This window comes from Rhinoderma darwinii, chromosome 4 (assembly GCF_050947455.1).
Source record: "Rhinoderma darwinii isolate aRhiDar2 chromosome 4, aRhiDar2.hap1, whole genome shotgun sequence".
In the NCBI taxonomy this organism is placed as follows: domain Eukaryota; kingdom Metazoa; phylum Chordata; class Amphibia; order Anura; family Rhinodermatidae; genus Rhinoderma; species Rhinoderma darwinii.
The window spans coordinates 201,149,770-201,164,628 of NC_134690.1; the positions used below are offsets into that span (position 1 = coordinate 201,149,770).

Genomic DNA, 14,859 nt, shown 5'->3' on the forward strand with positions numbered 1-14,859 from the left:
GGACTATATGTACAAGGGGGCTATATACAGGGGTGGGCTATCTGTGAAACACTATATACAGGGGTGGACTATATGTGGAGCACTATATACAGGGGCGGGCTATATCTACAGGGGGGCTACATACATGGTTGGGCTATCTGTGGAGCACTATATACAGGGGTGGACTATATGTGGAGCACTATATACAGGGGTAGGCTATATCTACAGGGGGGCTATATACAGGGGTGGGCTATATGGGGGCACTATCTACAGGGGGCTCTATGGCAGGCACTATCTACAGGGGGCACAGTGTGTGTGGGACACGGTGTATGGTGCTATTATAATTAGAGGTGCAGTGTATGGCACTATTATATTTAGGGGTGTAGTGTGTGGTATAATGATAACTTTATATTTATTTATAGGTGCAGAAATGTTGGTAAAGTGAGAAGCTGAAGACATCTGAGCGGCAAACTGCAGAAATGGGCTGTGACCGGGAGAAGTCGTCATAGAGGTCTGGACCGGATGGAGAAAAATAACTAGAATCTGAGACGTCACCAGTGAGTCACTTAATGTAAATGTTTATTCTGCCTCTAATCAGTAATGTAGTCACTGTATGATCTGCAGTGAGATGATGGGTGGAATGATTATAATATGATTTATTTTTTGTGAAAATACATCTCCCAGCATATCCTTACCATTGTTCGGGCCATGCTGGGAGCTGTAGTTTTACGCCGTACATACCTATACGGCAGGGGTTGCACTAAATTGAGCTGTATTTGTTCTGGGGCTGTATATATGTACCGGGCTTGGTTCTTGTGTTGTGTATAGAACCATATTGCTTGTAAAATGTACAAATGTTTTTATGCTCGCGTTACATAAAAAGAAATGACACGCCGATTGGTAGAGAAAACAAACACGGCGAGGGGGAAGGAGATGTCGGGAAAGAGGTTTGGGGGGGGGGCGCCATACTGAATCTTTGCCCCGGGTGCTGGAGAACCTAGCTACGCCTCTGGAGAAGCTGTATGATGATTGGACAGTGTCATACAGAAAACATTCAGAGTCACCTACCATTTGGCAAGTATAGCCAAATTAGCATTTTTAGAAAAATGCTAATAACTGAAAAGAAAAATGTTTGGGGAAAAAATTACACTGCAGTTATCAGCCGCAAAGTGCCTATTATATTAGTTAGGAGATAGGGCATTAATAAACTAGTGACGGTTTATTTTTTTATATTTGCCATTGCTCTATATAGCTCCAACATATTCCACAGCATTGTACAGAGATTGACATCATTTGCATGAGACGCTGTCCTCAAAATCTAAATTCTCTATCCAAGACACCCACATACACACTAGGATCAATTTCATAGGAAGCCAAATGAACTTATCAGCATGTTTTTGGAGTGTGGGGGGAAACCGGAATATCCAAAGGAAGCCCTCGCAAAGACAGGGAGAACATAATAATTAGACATTTGCACATAATGCAACATATTTACCAACCTTGTCGCAGTTAATTTACATACAAGAAACCCACACCACAAACTATGCGGGGGAATTAATCAATGTACGCCAGTTTCCTGTCTTCAAAAAGTCACAAAAGGGCCAAAAAGTAGCAATTTGAGGTGCAAATTGAGACTTTTGGCCATTTTATACCGCCCCCCCCCCCCCCCGGCACTTTTGTGTAAAGAGGGCGTGGCTTTCCAAATGGGTTTGTGGCCAGATACATTCATTAGAAATGTGGCGTAAATTATAGTGGAAATCTACACCAACGTTGGCGTAGATTACTCTGCGGGGTCCCATACCTTAGCTCTCCAGATTGGATAACCCCCGCCCTCCTCCTATGCTCACCTCACTGCTCCTCTTCTCCCTTCCAGGTCCACTCAGACATTGTATGTGACGCAGCACTACTGAACTTGAGCACTGCGTCGCCTATAGGGCCCTGACGCTACTCAGCGTCAGTACCTTGTAAGAGCCGCAGCATGCAAGCGAACCCAGATGGGAGAATAGAAGAGAAGCAGCGAGGCAAGCATATATATTTTTTATTTTATGTACAATGGTGGGGTTGAAAATGGATGACGCACAGCCGCGGTCATTGCGCTCCAATTATGGCGCACGGGAAGGAGCGTCAGATTTATTAAGAAGCGTGCACTTTTTAATAAGTCTGTTGCATCTTACTCCAGCGGAGCAGATAGCCAAGGCTGGCGTATGAAACGCCAGTCTTAGTAAATCTGTCCTTATATGTTTGTACAAATGTGTCACACAGACAATGGTCAAACAATGCCCAACATTGTATGGCTGACAGTATTGATACAGGGTAGGCTCTGTATGTTAGAAATATTAACCCCTTAATGACCACCCATATGCCTTTTCACGTCTGTCTTTAAGGGTACTTATGCCACAGCATCGCATTTTTACGGCACTGTGCCATTAGCCCAGCATGTGCCGCCTAAAGACAGCTCCTGCTCTAATGGGTGGCATTGGAGTTACCTCCATTCCCGACTGTTTAACCCGCCCTCCTACTGAAACCACGACATCTAAGTGGTTTCAGTAGGAGGGGGCTCCCAATGAAACCATAGCGAGGCGATCGTAGGGTGCCGATGGTTTACTTAACAGCCAGGGGTTTAAAGAGGCTCTGTCATCCGTTTATAAGTGCCCTATCTCCTACCTAATCTAATAGGTGCTGTAATGTAGATAACAGTGGTTTTTATTTTGAAAAACAATCATTTTTGAGCAAGTTATGAACAATTTTAGATTTATGCTAATTAGTTCTTACTAACTAAGCGTTGTAAAGAGAAGTGTATGACGCTGACCAATCAGCGTCATACACTTCTCTAGATTCCAGCACCGCTTGTTTCACTGCACAGCGTGATCTTGCGAGATCACGCTGTGACGGGACTTTCTCTCACAGGTTCTTCATCGGAGCCATGGAAGATTGAACAGACATCGCCTCCAGCCGCTGCATATTTGGATAAACGTTCTGGCACAGCTGGAGGAGATGTCTGTTGACTGTTCCATTGCTCCGTTGAAGGACCTGTGGGAGGAAGTCCCGTCACAGCGTGATCTCGCGAAATCACGCTGTGCAGTGAAACAAGCTTGGCTGGAATGAAGAGAAGTGTATGACGCTGATTGGTCACCCCAATGCAATATAATGCCCCATAGACGCCCCCGCACAGTATAATGCCCCCACAGCTGGCCCCATGGAGTGTAATGCCCCCCAGAGCTGGCCCCATACTGTACAATGCCCCTACAGCTGCTCACATACAGTATAATGCCCCAACGGCTGCCCCCAACAGTATAATGTCGCCAAAGCTGCCCCCAAACCCAGGATAATGCCAGTATGGTGCCTAATATTAAAATGAAAAAAATACTCACCTTGTTCCTCCGGTCTTTGCTATGAGTGGCTCGTGCAGACAGGCGCGATGACGTTACTGCAGCTCATCTGTCTGTGTCGACCTGCTCAAAGTTGGCATTTCACAATGAATACTGAAGCAGGGAGCCGACGGCTCCCTGCTCCAGCATTGAATTCAATTGTATCTGTGTCCTGTGGATGCAGATACAGTTGAAACAGGGACACCGCCCAGGATCCGAGACTGTCCCGCTAAATCCAGGATGGTTGGGAGGTATGAAATTACTAATAAATAAATGAAAAATCCCAAGTAAAAAAATAATAATTTAAAAACCCACTTTTTCCCCTTACAAATTGCTTTATTATGAAAAAAAACCCTGAAAAATATAAAGCTACACACAATTAGTATCGCTGCATTCGCAATGACCCGTACGATTGATTAAACGATTATGTTATTTAACCCACATGGTGAAACCCACACCATAAAAAAAACTAAAATAAACAACACTGCCAGAAAAGTCATATGTACCCCAAAATAGTACCAATAACAAAAAAATAAATAAAATCCCTCATACAGCTACGTCAGCGGAAAAATAAAAAGTTATGGCTCTTAGAATATGGCAACACAAAAACCAAATACTTTTTTTAAAAAAACAACCTGTTTTCATTGTGCAAAAGTAATAAAACATTCAAAAATATATGCATTTGTTATCTCCATAATTGTAATGACCCGCAAAATAAAGTTGTTATTAATACCACACAGTAAACGTCAGAAATGTAAGAAAGGACAACATTTTTGGTTTTTTTTCATTACCCCAAAAATAAGTTAATAAAAGTGCCTCTAAAAAAATACATGTCCTGCAAAAAACAAGCCCTCACATGTTGTGTTAAAGCTGCCATGTCTATGGAAAAATAAAAAATAAAATGATGATGTCTTGTGAAATGCAACGATAAAAAAAAAAACGCTCCATCATGAAGGCCAAAAATAGGCTGATCACCAAAGCGTTAATATGTTTTTTCTTATCTTACAATGACAAAATAATCTAAAAACATTGTGCAATAAAAATCTTTCTGTAATTTGTGGTCTACAAATTGATCTTTCAAGGTCAGATTTGACAGACTCAGAATGATAGGAAATACTGAAAGTGCTGGCAACTTTTTAAGTGTCCTTGATATCATGGCACTGCTTTCCACCGTATCAGATTGACAGAAGACTGTAAACAACACATTCTCGTATTGATCCGTTCCTATTCGTGACCAGTTCCCTCATTCAGATTATTTTAGTTCCTTTAGATCGGGCGGTTTAGACCACACCTTAAATGATTGTAAATGAAAACACTAGGAAGAATAAAGTCCAAGGCGACTTTAACACACCACATGGTCACATTACTGCGGAGTGTATATAAGATCACATTGCCTACTAATGACACAGGAAGACGGATTTGTTATCTGACACACTTCACAGCTGCCTAGGTACCTTGGGTGCCTACAACACTGCCATGGCTTGTAGGTCTAAAAGACCAGGAACTTGTCAATGCAACAAAGATCCAGTCAACAGTATTCTTTTTCAAATGCTTAACTCAGGCAGCGCAGCAAAAACAAATCTTCACCAACACATCTGTAATCCAAATAAAGGATGCCCCTGTGATGGGAATAGGAAAGTGTTACTCAAGAATCCTGATGTTATCTGCAAGAAAGCTTCAGACGTTTTATTAAAGACAGTGACTTTTCTTAGAAATTTACCTTCCTTCTATCAGCTGCTCCAGGATGACCAGATCCTGCTAGTAAGGAAGTGCTGGGCTCCACTTTTTGTATTAGGATTGGCACAAGAGAGAGTTGATTTTGAATGGGAAGAGCTTTCCATGCCCAGTCTGTTGAAGAAGATACTTCTTAACCAGTCATCTAATGCTGGTGACATCACGTTGACATCTAACGCTGGAGTGCCTTTTAAAGAAGTGCAAAGACTACAGATGTTTCTGCACAAACTCTGGAGCTTGGACATTTGCACAAAGGAATATGCCTATTTAAAAGGCATGGTGCTGTTTAACCCAGGTAGGTTTTAAATGTTACATATGCAAAGAAATTAGTTTAATATAAAATCTAAAAAACAGTTAACCCTACACTTAGGGTATGTGCACACGAGAACTGGCTTTTACGTCTGAAAAGACAAACTGTTTTCAGGAGAAAACAGCTGCGTCGTTTCAGACGTAAAAGCTCCTCCTCACATTATGCGAGGCGTCTTTGACGGCCGATCATGTGAGCTGTTCTTCATTGAATTCAATGAAGAACGGCTCAAATTACGTTTCAAAGAAGTGTCCTGCACTTCTTTGACGAGGCAGTCATTTTACACGTCGTCGTTTGACAGCTGTCAAACAACGACGCGTAAATGACAGGTCGTCGGCACAGTACGTCGGCAAACCCATTCAAATGAATGGGCAGATGTTTGCCGACGTATTGGAGCCGTATTTTCAGGCGTAAATCGAGGCATAATACGCCTCGTTCACACTTGAAAATAGGTCGTGTGAACCCAGCCTTACAATGTAATACTACAGTAAAGCGTCATCCTTTTAGGGTACTGTATCACGATGCATTCGGCTATTGGGAGGGCAGAGGGGCTACTGTGATAGTTAAAACATTGTGACAACCCCCCTATATTCCGTCAGAACGGAACCTGACTGAAAAAAACGAAAACCATAGCTTTCCGTTCGCATCACCATTGATTTCAAAGATGATGGATCCGGTGCAAATGGTTTCCGTTTGTCTCAGTTGTGCAAGGGTTCCGTCGTTTTGACGGAATCAATAGCGTAGTCGACTGTGCTATTGATTCCGTCAAAACAACGAAATCCTTGCACAACTGAGACAAACAGAAACCATTTGGACCGGATCCGTCACCATTGAAATCAACGGTGATGTAAACGGAAATCTATGGTTTCCGTTTGTCTCAGAGTTCCGTTCTGACGCAACGTCAGAACGGAAGCCTGCCGCAGATGTGAACGAAGCCTAAGAGAGAAGGCACGATTTCCAAAGGACAGTGGTCTGTATAAGGATTTAGAACAGACCACTGAAAAAAATGGACACCATAATAAGATAAAATGAGAGATGTTTGTTGAGATTGTGGTATGTATGTATGTATGTATGTATATAATTTTTTCTATAGTGTAAATATATATTATTGGGAATTTTAGAGTCAGTCTTGGCACCTTTAGCTCATTAACTAGATTGTATTTTCTTGACCAATTTGTTCAAAGGTAGGCATCTTGCCCTTCATAACAATAAATATAGATGACATTTCGCAAGAGCCCAATATCTTAATGGTTTGTAGCTTTACAAGGGTAAACAATGACATTCACAAACCTCGATTTCAGAATAATGTTGCTGTGTTAAACAATAGCTTATATATGAGCCTAGAAGCTGACTTTAGATTCATCCAAAGCAAAAGAGGTTAACTTCTATATATTATGCCATCTACCATTTATTTAATGTCTAAATTCCTAATTCTTTACATAGCTATATTCATTGGCTACTAGAATTCGGAAAAAACGTATTCTATTGTGGCACAACAAACGAGATACTTTTCAGCTAACTCTGACCCAAGTGGCTGGAAAATATTCCAATGAGCATACTTGCATAACGTAACATTTCAGAGGGGGTCATTTTATTATATGTAAATTATAATGGAATTTAATATAGTACATCCCTGGGTTATTTAGATTTTATTAAATATTAGCGGAATACAATAGTCATTTATGGTATGGCCTCTTATTAAATATAATGTATGTATCAATATTAAAGGTGTTACTATTGCCAAAAAACACTTATGCAATCTTGACTGTTATACTTAATGATATGATTAAATAAGGGGAAAGTTTTGATAAAAATGTAGGTTGTATTAAACATACAAAAATAAGGCAGAGATTTTGATGTGGGTCCGAGTACAGTATTTGTAGGTTAAAAAGATGATCACAATCTTGGTTTGAAGTCCAAGCATTAGGATTTTTAACAAGACAATAGTGCCCCATTATACCATTGTGGATAGTTTGTGATATGGCGGTTACTGGTACAATCATCCGGAGATAAAGAGGCTGGTAGAGCCAGGAGCTTTCACATTATCTCAGTTCAACGAGGACACAGTCATAAAATATATTCAGTCTATGATATGAGGTGCCTATCGAATATACTGATCATAGGGCTATTCATGACACATGTATTTCCCAGCTTCATCTTATTACTGTAGTGCAAGAGCTACTGTATATATAGGTCAAAGAGAAAAAGGAGGCATTTACAGGAGATGATCAATAATTATTAATAATTACATGTACATAGCGTAAAAGGGCACTTTTCAGCCCTGCTAAACCTGGTGAGGTTTTCCTTATATATTGTGGTTATCTATTAACATTTTTTTTCTTATGTCTCAAGGAATCAGAGGTATGAGATTCCCCCAGTATGTTCAGACCCTACAACTAGAGGCTCAACAAACGCTGATGGAGTTCACGTCAATGATGCAGAACATGAGTCAAGTCCGTTTCACGTGGATGCTGGAGGCCCTGGACAGCCTAAAAGCCATTGACTCTAGCGTGATCACAGAACTTTTTTTTAGACCAATCTCTGGAGAGATTGATTTGGAAGATCTATTGCTTGAAACATTGTTTTTAACTAGAGTGTAATGCATAAGAATTTGAAGATTTGTATTCATTTGTTATATGTTAAAATAATACTCTATTACAGAGGTACTTGCTGGAAAAATAAACTGAATACAGAGAAAGCGGTCTGTGATTAGCACCACCCACTGGACTCCTCAGCTCAGAATGAACAACAAATTAATTAAAAGTTATATCCCATTTTTTGCTACAAAAAATATACAAATCAACCTGCTCACCTACTACTACTCTATAACATGCTGCCCGCAGATTGATCTGTATTTTCAATGTGACTGCTTCCCTTTAAAAGTAAATTGTCATTTTTTTTCTTAATGCCCATTTAAAGTCCAAATTATTTTTGTGTTTTGTATGCTTTTTTGGTTTTATTTTTGTATTTAAAATAGTCTTACGTTTTACAATGCCTTGGTAAATTGTGTCATAGGAAGAAGTTTACTTGGGTGTCATTCCATTGTGTCTCTTACTTTCTTGGACATTAAAATGTTTTGAAACTTTTTTTTACATATCTATAAATGTTGCACTTAAAATTATGTTTATTTTTTAAAATAATATATTATCACTATGAAGCAAAATAAAATATTTTATTAATAAACGGACTTGTGTTTCATTGGCTGTATGAAATAATCCCTGGACTTTTTAAAAAAATAAAATGATTTTGTAACAGATTCAGAGTGGATTTAACCCTTTAAGGACACACCTATTTTGTTCCTAAAGAGGTTATCTGGTGATGTAAAATTTAAAGCCATTCCTCAGGATAGACAGTCAATATCTGATTGGTTGGAGTCCGACTCTCGACACCCTCGTCGATCAGCTGTTTAAAGGAGCCATGGCATGCTTCTCCTTCATTGTTTACACAGCTTTGCAAGGCACAACACAGTCATATTCGTTATGGCTGTGCACAGTATTGTGGCTTTGTCCATTCACCTGAAAGGGAGAAAGCTGTAATACTGGGCACAACTACTAAGAATGTGACAGGTTAATAAGCAGATACTGATGGTAGATCCGGGGGCCTTTAGTAGGCCCCCAGCTGCCATGGTAACCCATTAGTGCCCTGCGGGATGCCAATGGGCTGACAGAGGGAGCACCCTCCCTCTGTCAAACATCTTAGATGCCACGGTTGTTATTGACCTAACAGGTCACAAGAAGAGGAGTTCTTTTCACAAGACAATCCCTCTAATGTCAAAATGAAATTAAATCTATACAAGTATAAGCATAAGTGACACAACTTTACGAGTGAAAATGACACTACTCAACATTGAAATTGCAACATCAAGAAGGAAAAGTTTTGGAATTGTGGAGATCACAGGATCGTTCGACATGTTAACGATATGCAAAGGATACAAAAATGGAAACAAAATATTCTAACGATCTTGATTTATTCAGTATCGAGTATGTGCACCACACGGACAATACACGCACTTACACGCCTTGGCATGCTATTAATGAAGTTATTAATGGTTGTCTGAGGATTATTATGCCACGCTGAATTCACTTGGGTACGCAAATCAAGATCGTCTGCTGGCACCTCCCCTTGCAATTGCCGACCAATGACATTCTATATGTGCTCGATGGAAGATAAGTTCGGAGACGCTGCGGGTCATGGTAGCACGTTTAGGCCACGCAGGCTGCTCACAGTAGCAGTAGCAACGTGCAGCCTGGCGTTGTCCTGTTGAAAATAGCTCCTGGGACACTTTGGAGAAATGGTCGTACCACTGGTTCCACTACCAAATCAATGTAACGCCGAGCTGTTAGTGTACCTAGAGGTGTCTGGCTACCGTACATTGGGCCACCGCACACCATAATCCTAAGAGTAGGACTGGTGTGACGTTCCCTTGTGAAGGCCTCTTCATGGCGTTGCCCGCATGGTCTCCAAACCCATCTCTGGCTATCATTGCGTCCGAGACAAAAGCGTCACTTATCGCTAAAGAGGATAGACCTTGCTATACACCATGATAGCCTTTTAGAGCGGTGGTGTGTGGTTAATAGAACACCTGTAGCTAGACCTCTGTCTCGTAGCCCAATGTAGTGCAAATGCCTTCTGATGGTTTGTGCCGACACTGGTTGCCGCCCTAGGCTTGGGATGTGACATCCAATTTCACTTGCAATACAGAATAAATCACATTGCGCCATCCTTCCAATCAGATGATCTGTTCTCCTTCTGACATTCCCTTTTGTTGTTGTTCACCCAACCCCCGGGACACGCAAAACTGAACAGTGCTGTCATCTCGTCCTAGGCACTTAGCGATCTGCTGGAGTGATAAACCAAGGTCTCTCAATTCAAGGATTCTGTCCTTCTCAGTTTACGACAAGTGGCGATAACTGGTATGTCGATCAGGAGGCATCGCACTATCGTCCCACACCACTTGATCAGATTTTTGGGGTTTCATGTGGTTAAAAAAAGGTTGCTTTCAATCTGGCTTTTATGCCCCTCCCACATGCCACAGATAGGAGCTAAGCGCTTGAAAATATGACCATTTGCACAACTTAGCAAAACCTGCTACTTCCTTGATTTACGACCAAGTACTTTAAAAATTACAAACAATCTTTATTACAGTCAGTTAGACACAGAGAAAACACATAACAGCTATACACAGTAAAATGGCATGGACTCCGAACATAAAAGCAGCCTGCCCCCCCCCCCAGATGTTAAACTGGTAACACGATACCACAAAAAGCTAAAGTCCATAAATCAATGCTTTTAGGCAGGTGCTAGGCATGGTACATTTGCACAGATAGATACCTATATAAGATAAATGCAAAGTGCAGTCTTAGGCAAATATGACATATAATAAGCAGTATACCTACACCTACGCAGTGGAGAATATGCAGGAGATCAGGACCAGGAGGGGAGACCGCTGCTAGACCCGACGCGCGTTTCGCTGGTGCTTCGTCAGAATATCCTCTTCTACTTCTTTTTCTTTTTGATTAACACCCGTTCGCTGTTTTGTTTTTTTTGTAACTTGGATAATGGATAGCAAGATTGGAGGTTTTCTTCAGTGCACAGTTTGCCATATGTATGCACGACTGGAGCCGGAGTTCCAGGGTGAATATCTCTGTGGCAGATGTGAGCATGTTGTTCACCTGGAAGCTCGTATTAGAGATCTGGAGGAGCAGAATGCAACACTGAGGAGGATAGACAATTTTGAGCGGAGCTTGCTGCTCACAGAGCATGCAGTTAGTGGGTTACAACTGGAGGGTGAAGACATGGGTGAGCAGGATCAGGTAAGTAGCTGGGTTAATGTAGTTAGGGGCAGTAGAAAGGGGTCAAAGACAAGGAAGGCCGATCCGGTTTCTGACATTCCAGGCAAAATTGCCAAGTTGGTTGATGATGCGAGGGTGTCAGTCTCAGAAATGGCAGCCCTAGTGGATACGGATCTCCCTACCAGCCGGGAGAACAGCCCAGCTAGTAGTCGGCGGGATGGTAATGCAGGTAAGCCAAGACAATTGATAGTCGTAGGGGATTCTATAATCAGGAAGACGGATAGAATAATTTGTCGCCAAGACCACCTCAACCGAATGGTTTGCTGTCTCCCTGGTGCCAGGGTTCGGCATGTGGTGGAACGGGTGGACAAATTGCTGGGAGGGGCTGGTGATGATCCAGCTGTCGTGGTCCATGTCGGTACCAACGACAGAATAAATGGTAGGTGGAGGAGCCTTAAGAATAATTTTAAAGAACTAGGCTACAACCTGAAGGGAAGGACCTCCAAAGTAGTATTCTCAGGAATACTGCCTGTGCCATGCGCATCACAGGAAAGACAGCGGGAGCTCAGGGAGTTAAATGCATGGCTGAAGTCTTGGTGTAGAGGAGAAGGATTTGGGTTCATAGAGCACTGGGCTGACTTTTCATTGGGGTACAAACTGTATTCTGCAGATGATTTGCACCTAAATGGAAGGGGGTCCGCTGTGCTGGGGGAGAGAATTCTAGCTGGGGTGGCGGAGTATTTAAACTAGGGCTGAGGAGGGAGGTCAATGTAGAAAAAAAAGGGGTAGCCAGGTTAGAGAGGGGTCAGACTATATTGGTGGGGGGAGAAACAGAATATGGGGAGAGGACTAGACAACAAGATAAGGAGATCCTTTCGTTACAAAACATCAGTGTAAATAAAAAGGCCCGATTAATGTCAAATCACATTTCTGATAACAAAAGTGAAAAACTGACAGGCAAGTTAAAGTGTATGTTCACAAATGCCAGAAGTCTAGCAAGCAAAATGGGGGAGCTGGAGGCCTTGATACTGGAAGAAAATATAGATATAGTTGGTGTTGCTGAAACATGGCTGGACTCTTCACATGACTGGGCTGTAAATCTACAGGGTTTTACACTTTTTCGGAAAGACAGGACAAATAGGAAAGGTGGTGGTGTATGTCTGTATGTGAGAAATGATATGAAGGCGAGTGTGAAAGAGACAATAGTGGGTGAATACTGTGAGGAGGTTGAAACTTTGTGGGTGGAACTAGAAAGGGAGGTAAACACTGAAAAAATTACTTTTGGTGTAATCTATAGACCCCCCAATATAACTGAGGAGATGGAAGTTCAGCTATATAAACAGATGGAGCGGGCTGCACAGGCGGGTACTGTAGTGATAATGGGAGATTTTAATTTCCGGGATATTAATTGGTGTCATGGTTCGGCTTCAACTGCAAAGGGGAGACATTTCCTCAACCTGTTGCAGGAAAATTTTATGGGCCAGTTTGTGGAAGACCCGACTAGAGGTGAAGCTCTGTTGAATCTGGTCATTTCTAATAATGCAGATCTTGTTGGGAATGTCAATGTTCGTGAAAACCTCGGTAACAGTGATCATAATATAGTTACATTTTACCTATACTGTAAAAAACAAACGCAGGCTGGGAGGGCAAAAACATTTAATTTTAAGAAAGCCAATTTCCCCAGGATGAGGGCTGCAATTCAGGATATAGACTGGGAAGAACTAATGTCAAATAATGGAACAAATGATAAATGGGAGATTTTCAAATCTACTTTGAGTTATTATAGTGCAAAATTTATTCCTACAGGTAACAAGTATAAACGACTCAAATTAAACCCCACATGGCTTACACCTTCTGTGAAAGGGGCAATACACGACAAAAAAAGGGCATTTAAAAAATACAAATCTGAGGGTACAGCTGTAGCCTTTGTAAAATATAAAGAGCTTAATAAAATCTGTAAAAATGTAATAAAATTAGCAAAAATACAAAATGAAAGGCAGGTGGCCAGGGATAGTAAAACAAATCCCAAAAAATTCTTCAAGCATATAAATGCAAAAAAGCCCAGGTCTGAACATGTAGGACCCCTAGATAATGGTAATGGGGAGTTGATCACAGGGGATCAAGAGAAGGCAGAGTTACTAAATGGGTTCTTTAGCTCTGTATATACAACTGAAGAAGGAGCAGCTGATGTAGCCGGTGCCAGTGCTGTTAATATATCAGTTGATATACTGAATTGGATGAATGTAGAGATGGTCCAAGCTAAATTAAATAAAATAAATGTGCACAAGGCCCCGGGACCAGATGAGTTACACCCTAGAATTCTTAAAGAGCTTAGTTCAGTTATTTCTGTCCCCCTTTTCATAATATTCAGAGAATCTCTAGTGACTGGTATAGTGCCAAGGGACTGGCGCAGGGCAAATGTGGTGCCTATTTTCAAAAAGGGCTCTAGGTCTTCCCCGGGTAATTATAGACCAGTAAGCTTAACATCCATCGTGGGGAAAATGTTTGAGGGGCTATTGAGGGACTATATACAGGATTATGTGACAATAAATAGCATTATAAGTGACAGCCAGCACGGTTTTACTAAGGACAGAAGTTGTCAAACTAACCTAATCTGTTTTTATGAAGAGGTGAGCAGAAGTCTAGACAGAGGGGCCGCTGTGGATTTAGTGTTTTTGGACTTTGCAAAGGCATTTGACACTGTCCCCCATAGACGCCTAATGGGTAAATTAAGGACTATAGGTTTAGAAAATATAGTTTGTAATTGGATTGAGAATTGGCTCAAGGACCGTATCCAGAGAGTTGTGGTCAATGATTCCTTCTCTGAATGGTCACCGGTTATAAGTGGTGTACCCCAGGGTTCAGTGCTGGGACCACTATTATTCAACTTATTTATTAATGATATAGAGGATGGGATTAATAGCACTATTTCTATTTTTGCAGATGACACCAAGCTATGCAATATAGTTCAGACTATGGAAGATGTTCATGAATTACAGGCAGATTTAAACAAACTAAGTGTTTGGGCGTCCACTTGGCAGATGAAGTTTAATGTAGATAAATGTAAAGTTATGCATCTGGGTACCAACAACCTGCATGCATCATATGTCCTAGGGGGAGCTACACTGGGGGATTCACTTGTTGAGAAGGATCTGGGTGTACTTGTAAATCATAAACTCAATAACAGCATGCAGTGTCAATCAGCTGCTTCAAAGGCCAGCAGGATATTGTCGTGTATTAAAAGAGGCATGGACTCGCGGGACAGGGATGTAATATTACCACTTTACAAAGCATTAGTGAGGCCTCATCTAGAATATGCAGTCCAGTTCTGGGCTCCAGTTCATAGAAAGGATGCCCTGGAGTTGGAAAAAATACAAAGAAGAGCAACGAAGCTAATTAGGGGCATGGAGAATTTAAGTTATGAGGAAAGATTGAAAGAATTAAACCTATTTAGCCTTGAAAAAAGACGACTAAGGGGGGACATGATTAACTTATATAAATATATTAATGGCACATACAAAAAATATGGTGAAATCCTGTTCCTTGTAAAACCCCCTCAAAAAACAAGGGGGCACTCCCTCCGTCTGGAGAAAAAAAGGTTCAAGCTGCAGAGGCGACAAGGCTTCTTTACAGTAAGAACGGTGAATTTATGGAATAGTCTACCGCAGGAGCTGGTCAC

General features: G+C 41.4%; 2 protein-coding genes across 2 annotated transcripts in view; both read left to right on the top strand.

Moving 5' to 3' along the window:
- BCKDHB (branched chain keto acid dehydrogenase E1 subunit beta) overlaps window positions 1–14,859 on the top strand; it is a 281,425-nt gene that overhangs the window by 24,751 nt on the left and 241,815 nt on the right. The gene's annotated exons all lie outside the window — the stretch shown is intronic.
- LOC142759657 (nuclear receptor subfamily 0 group B member 2-like) lies at window positions 4,532–8,493 on the top strand. Its single transcript, XM_075862067.1, has 2 exons — window positions 4,532–5,376; window positions 7,741–8,493. The coding sequence occupies exons 1-2, from the start codon at window positions 4,824–4,826 to the stop codon at window positions 7,986–7,988; spliced, it is 801 nt and encodes a 266-aa protein (XP_075718182.1). The 5' UTR covers window positions 4,532–4,823; the 3' UTR covers window positions 7,989–8,493.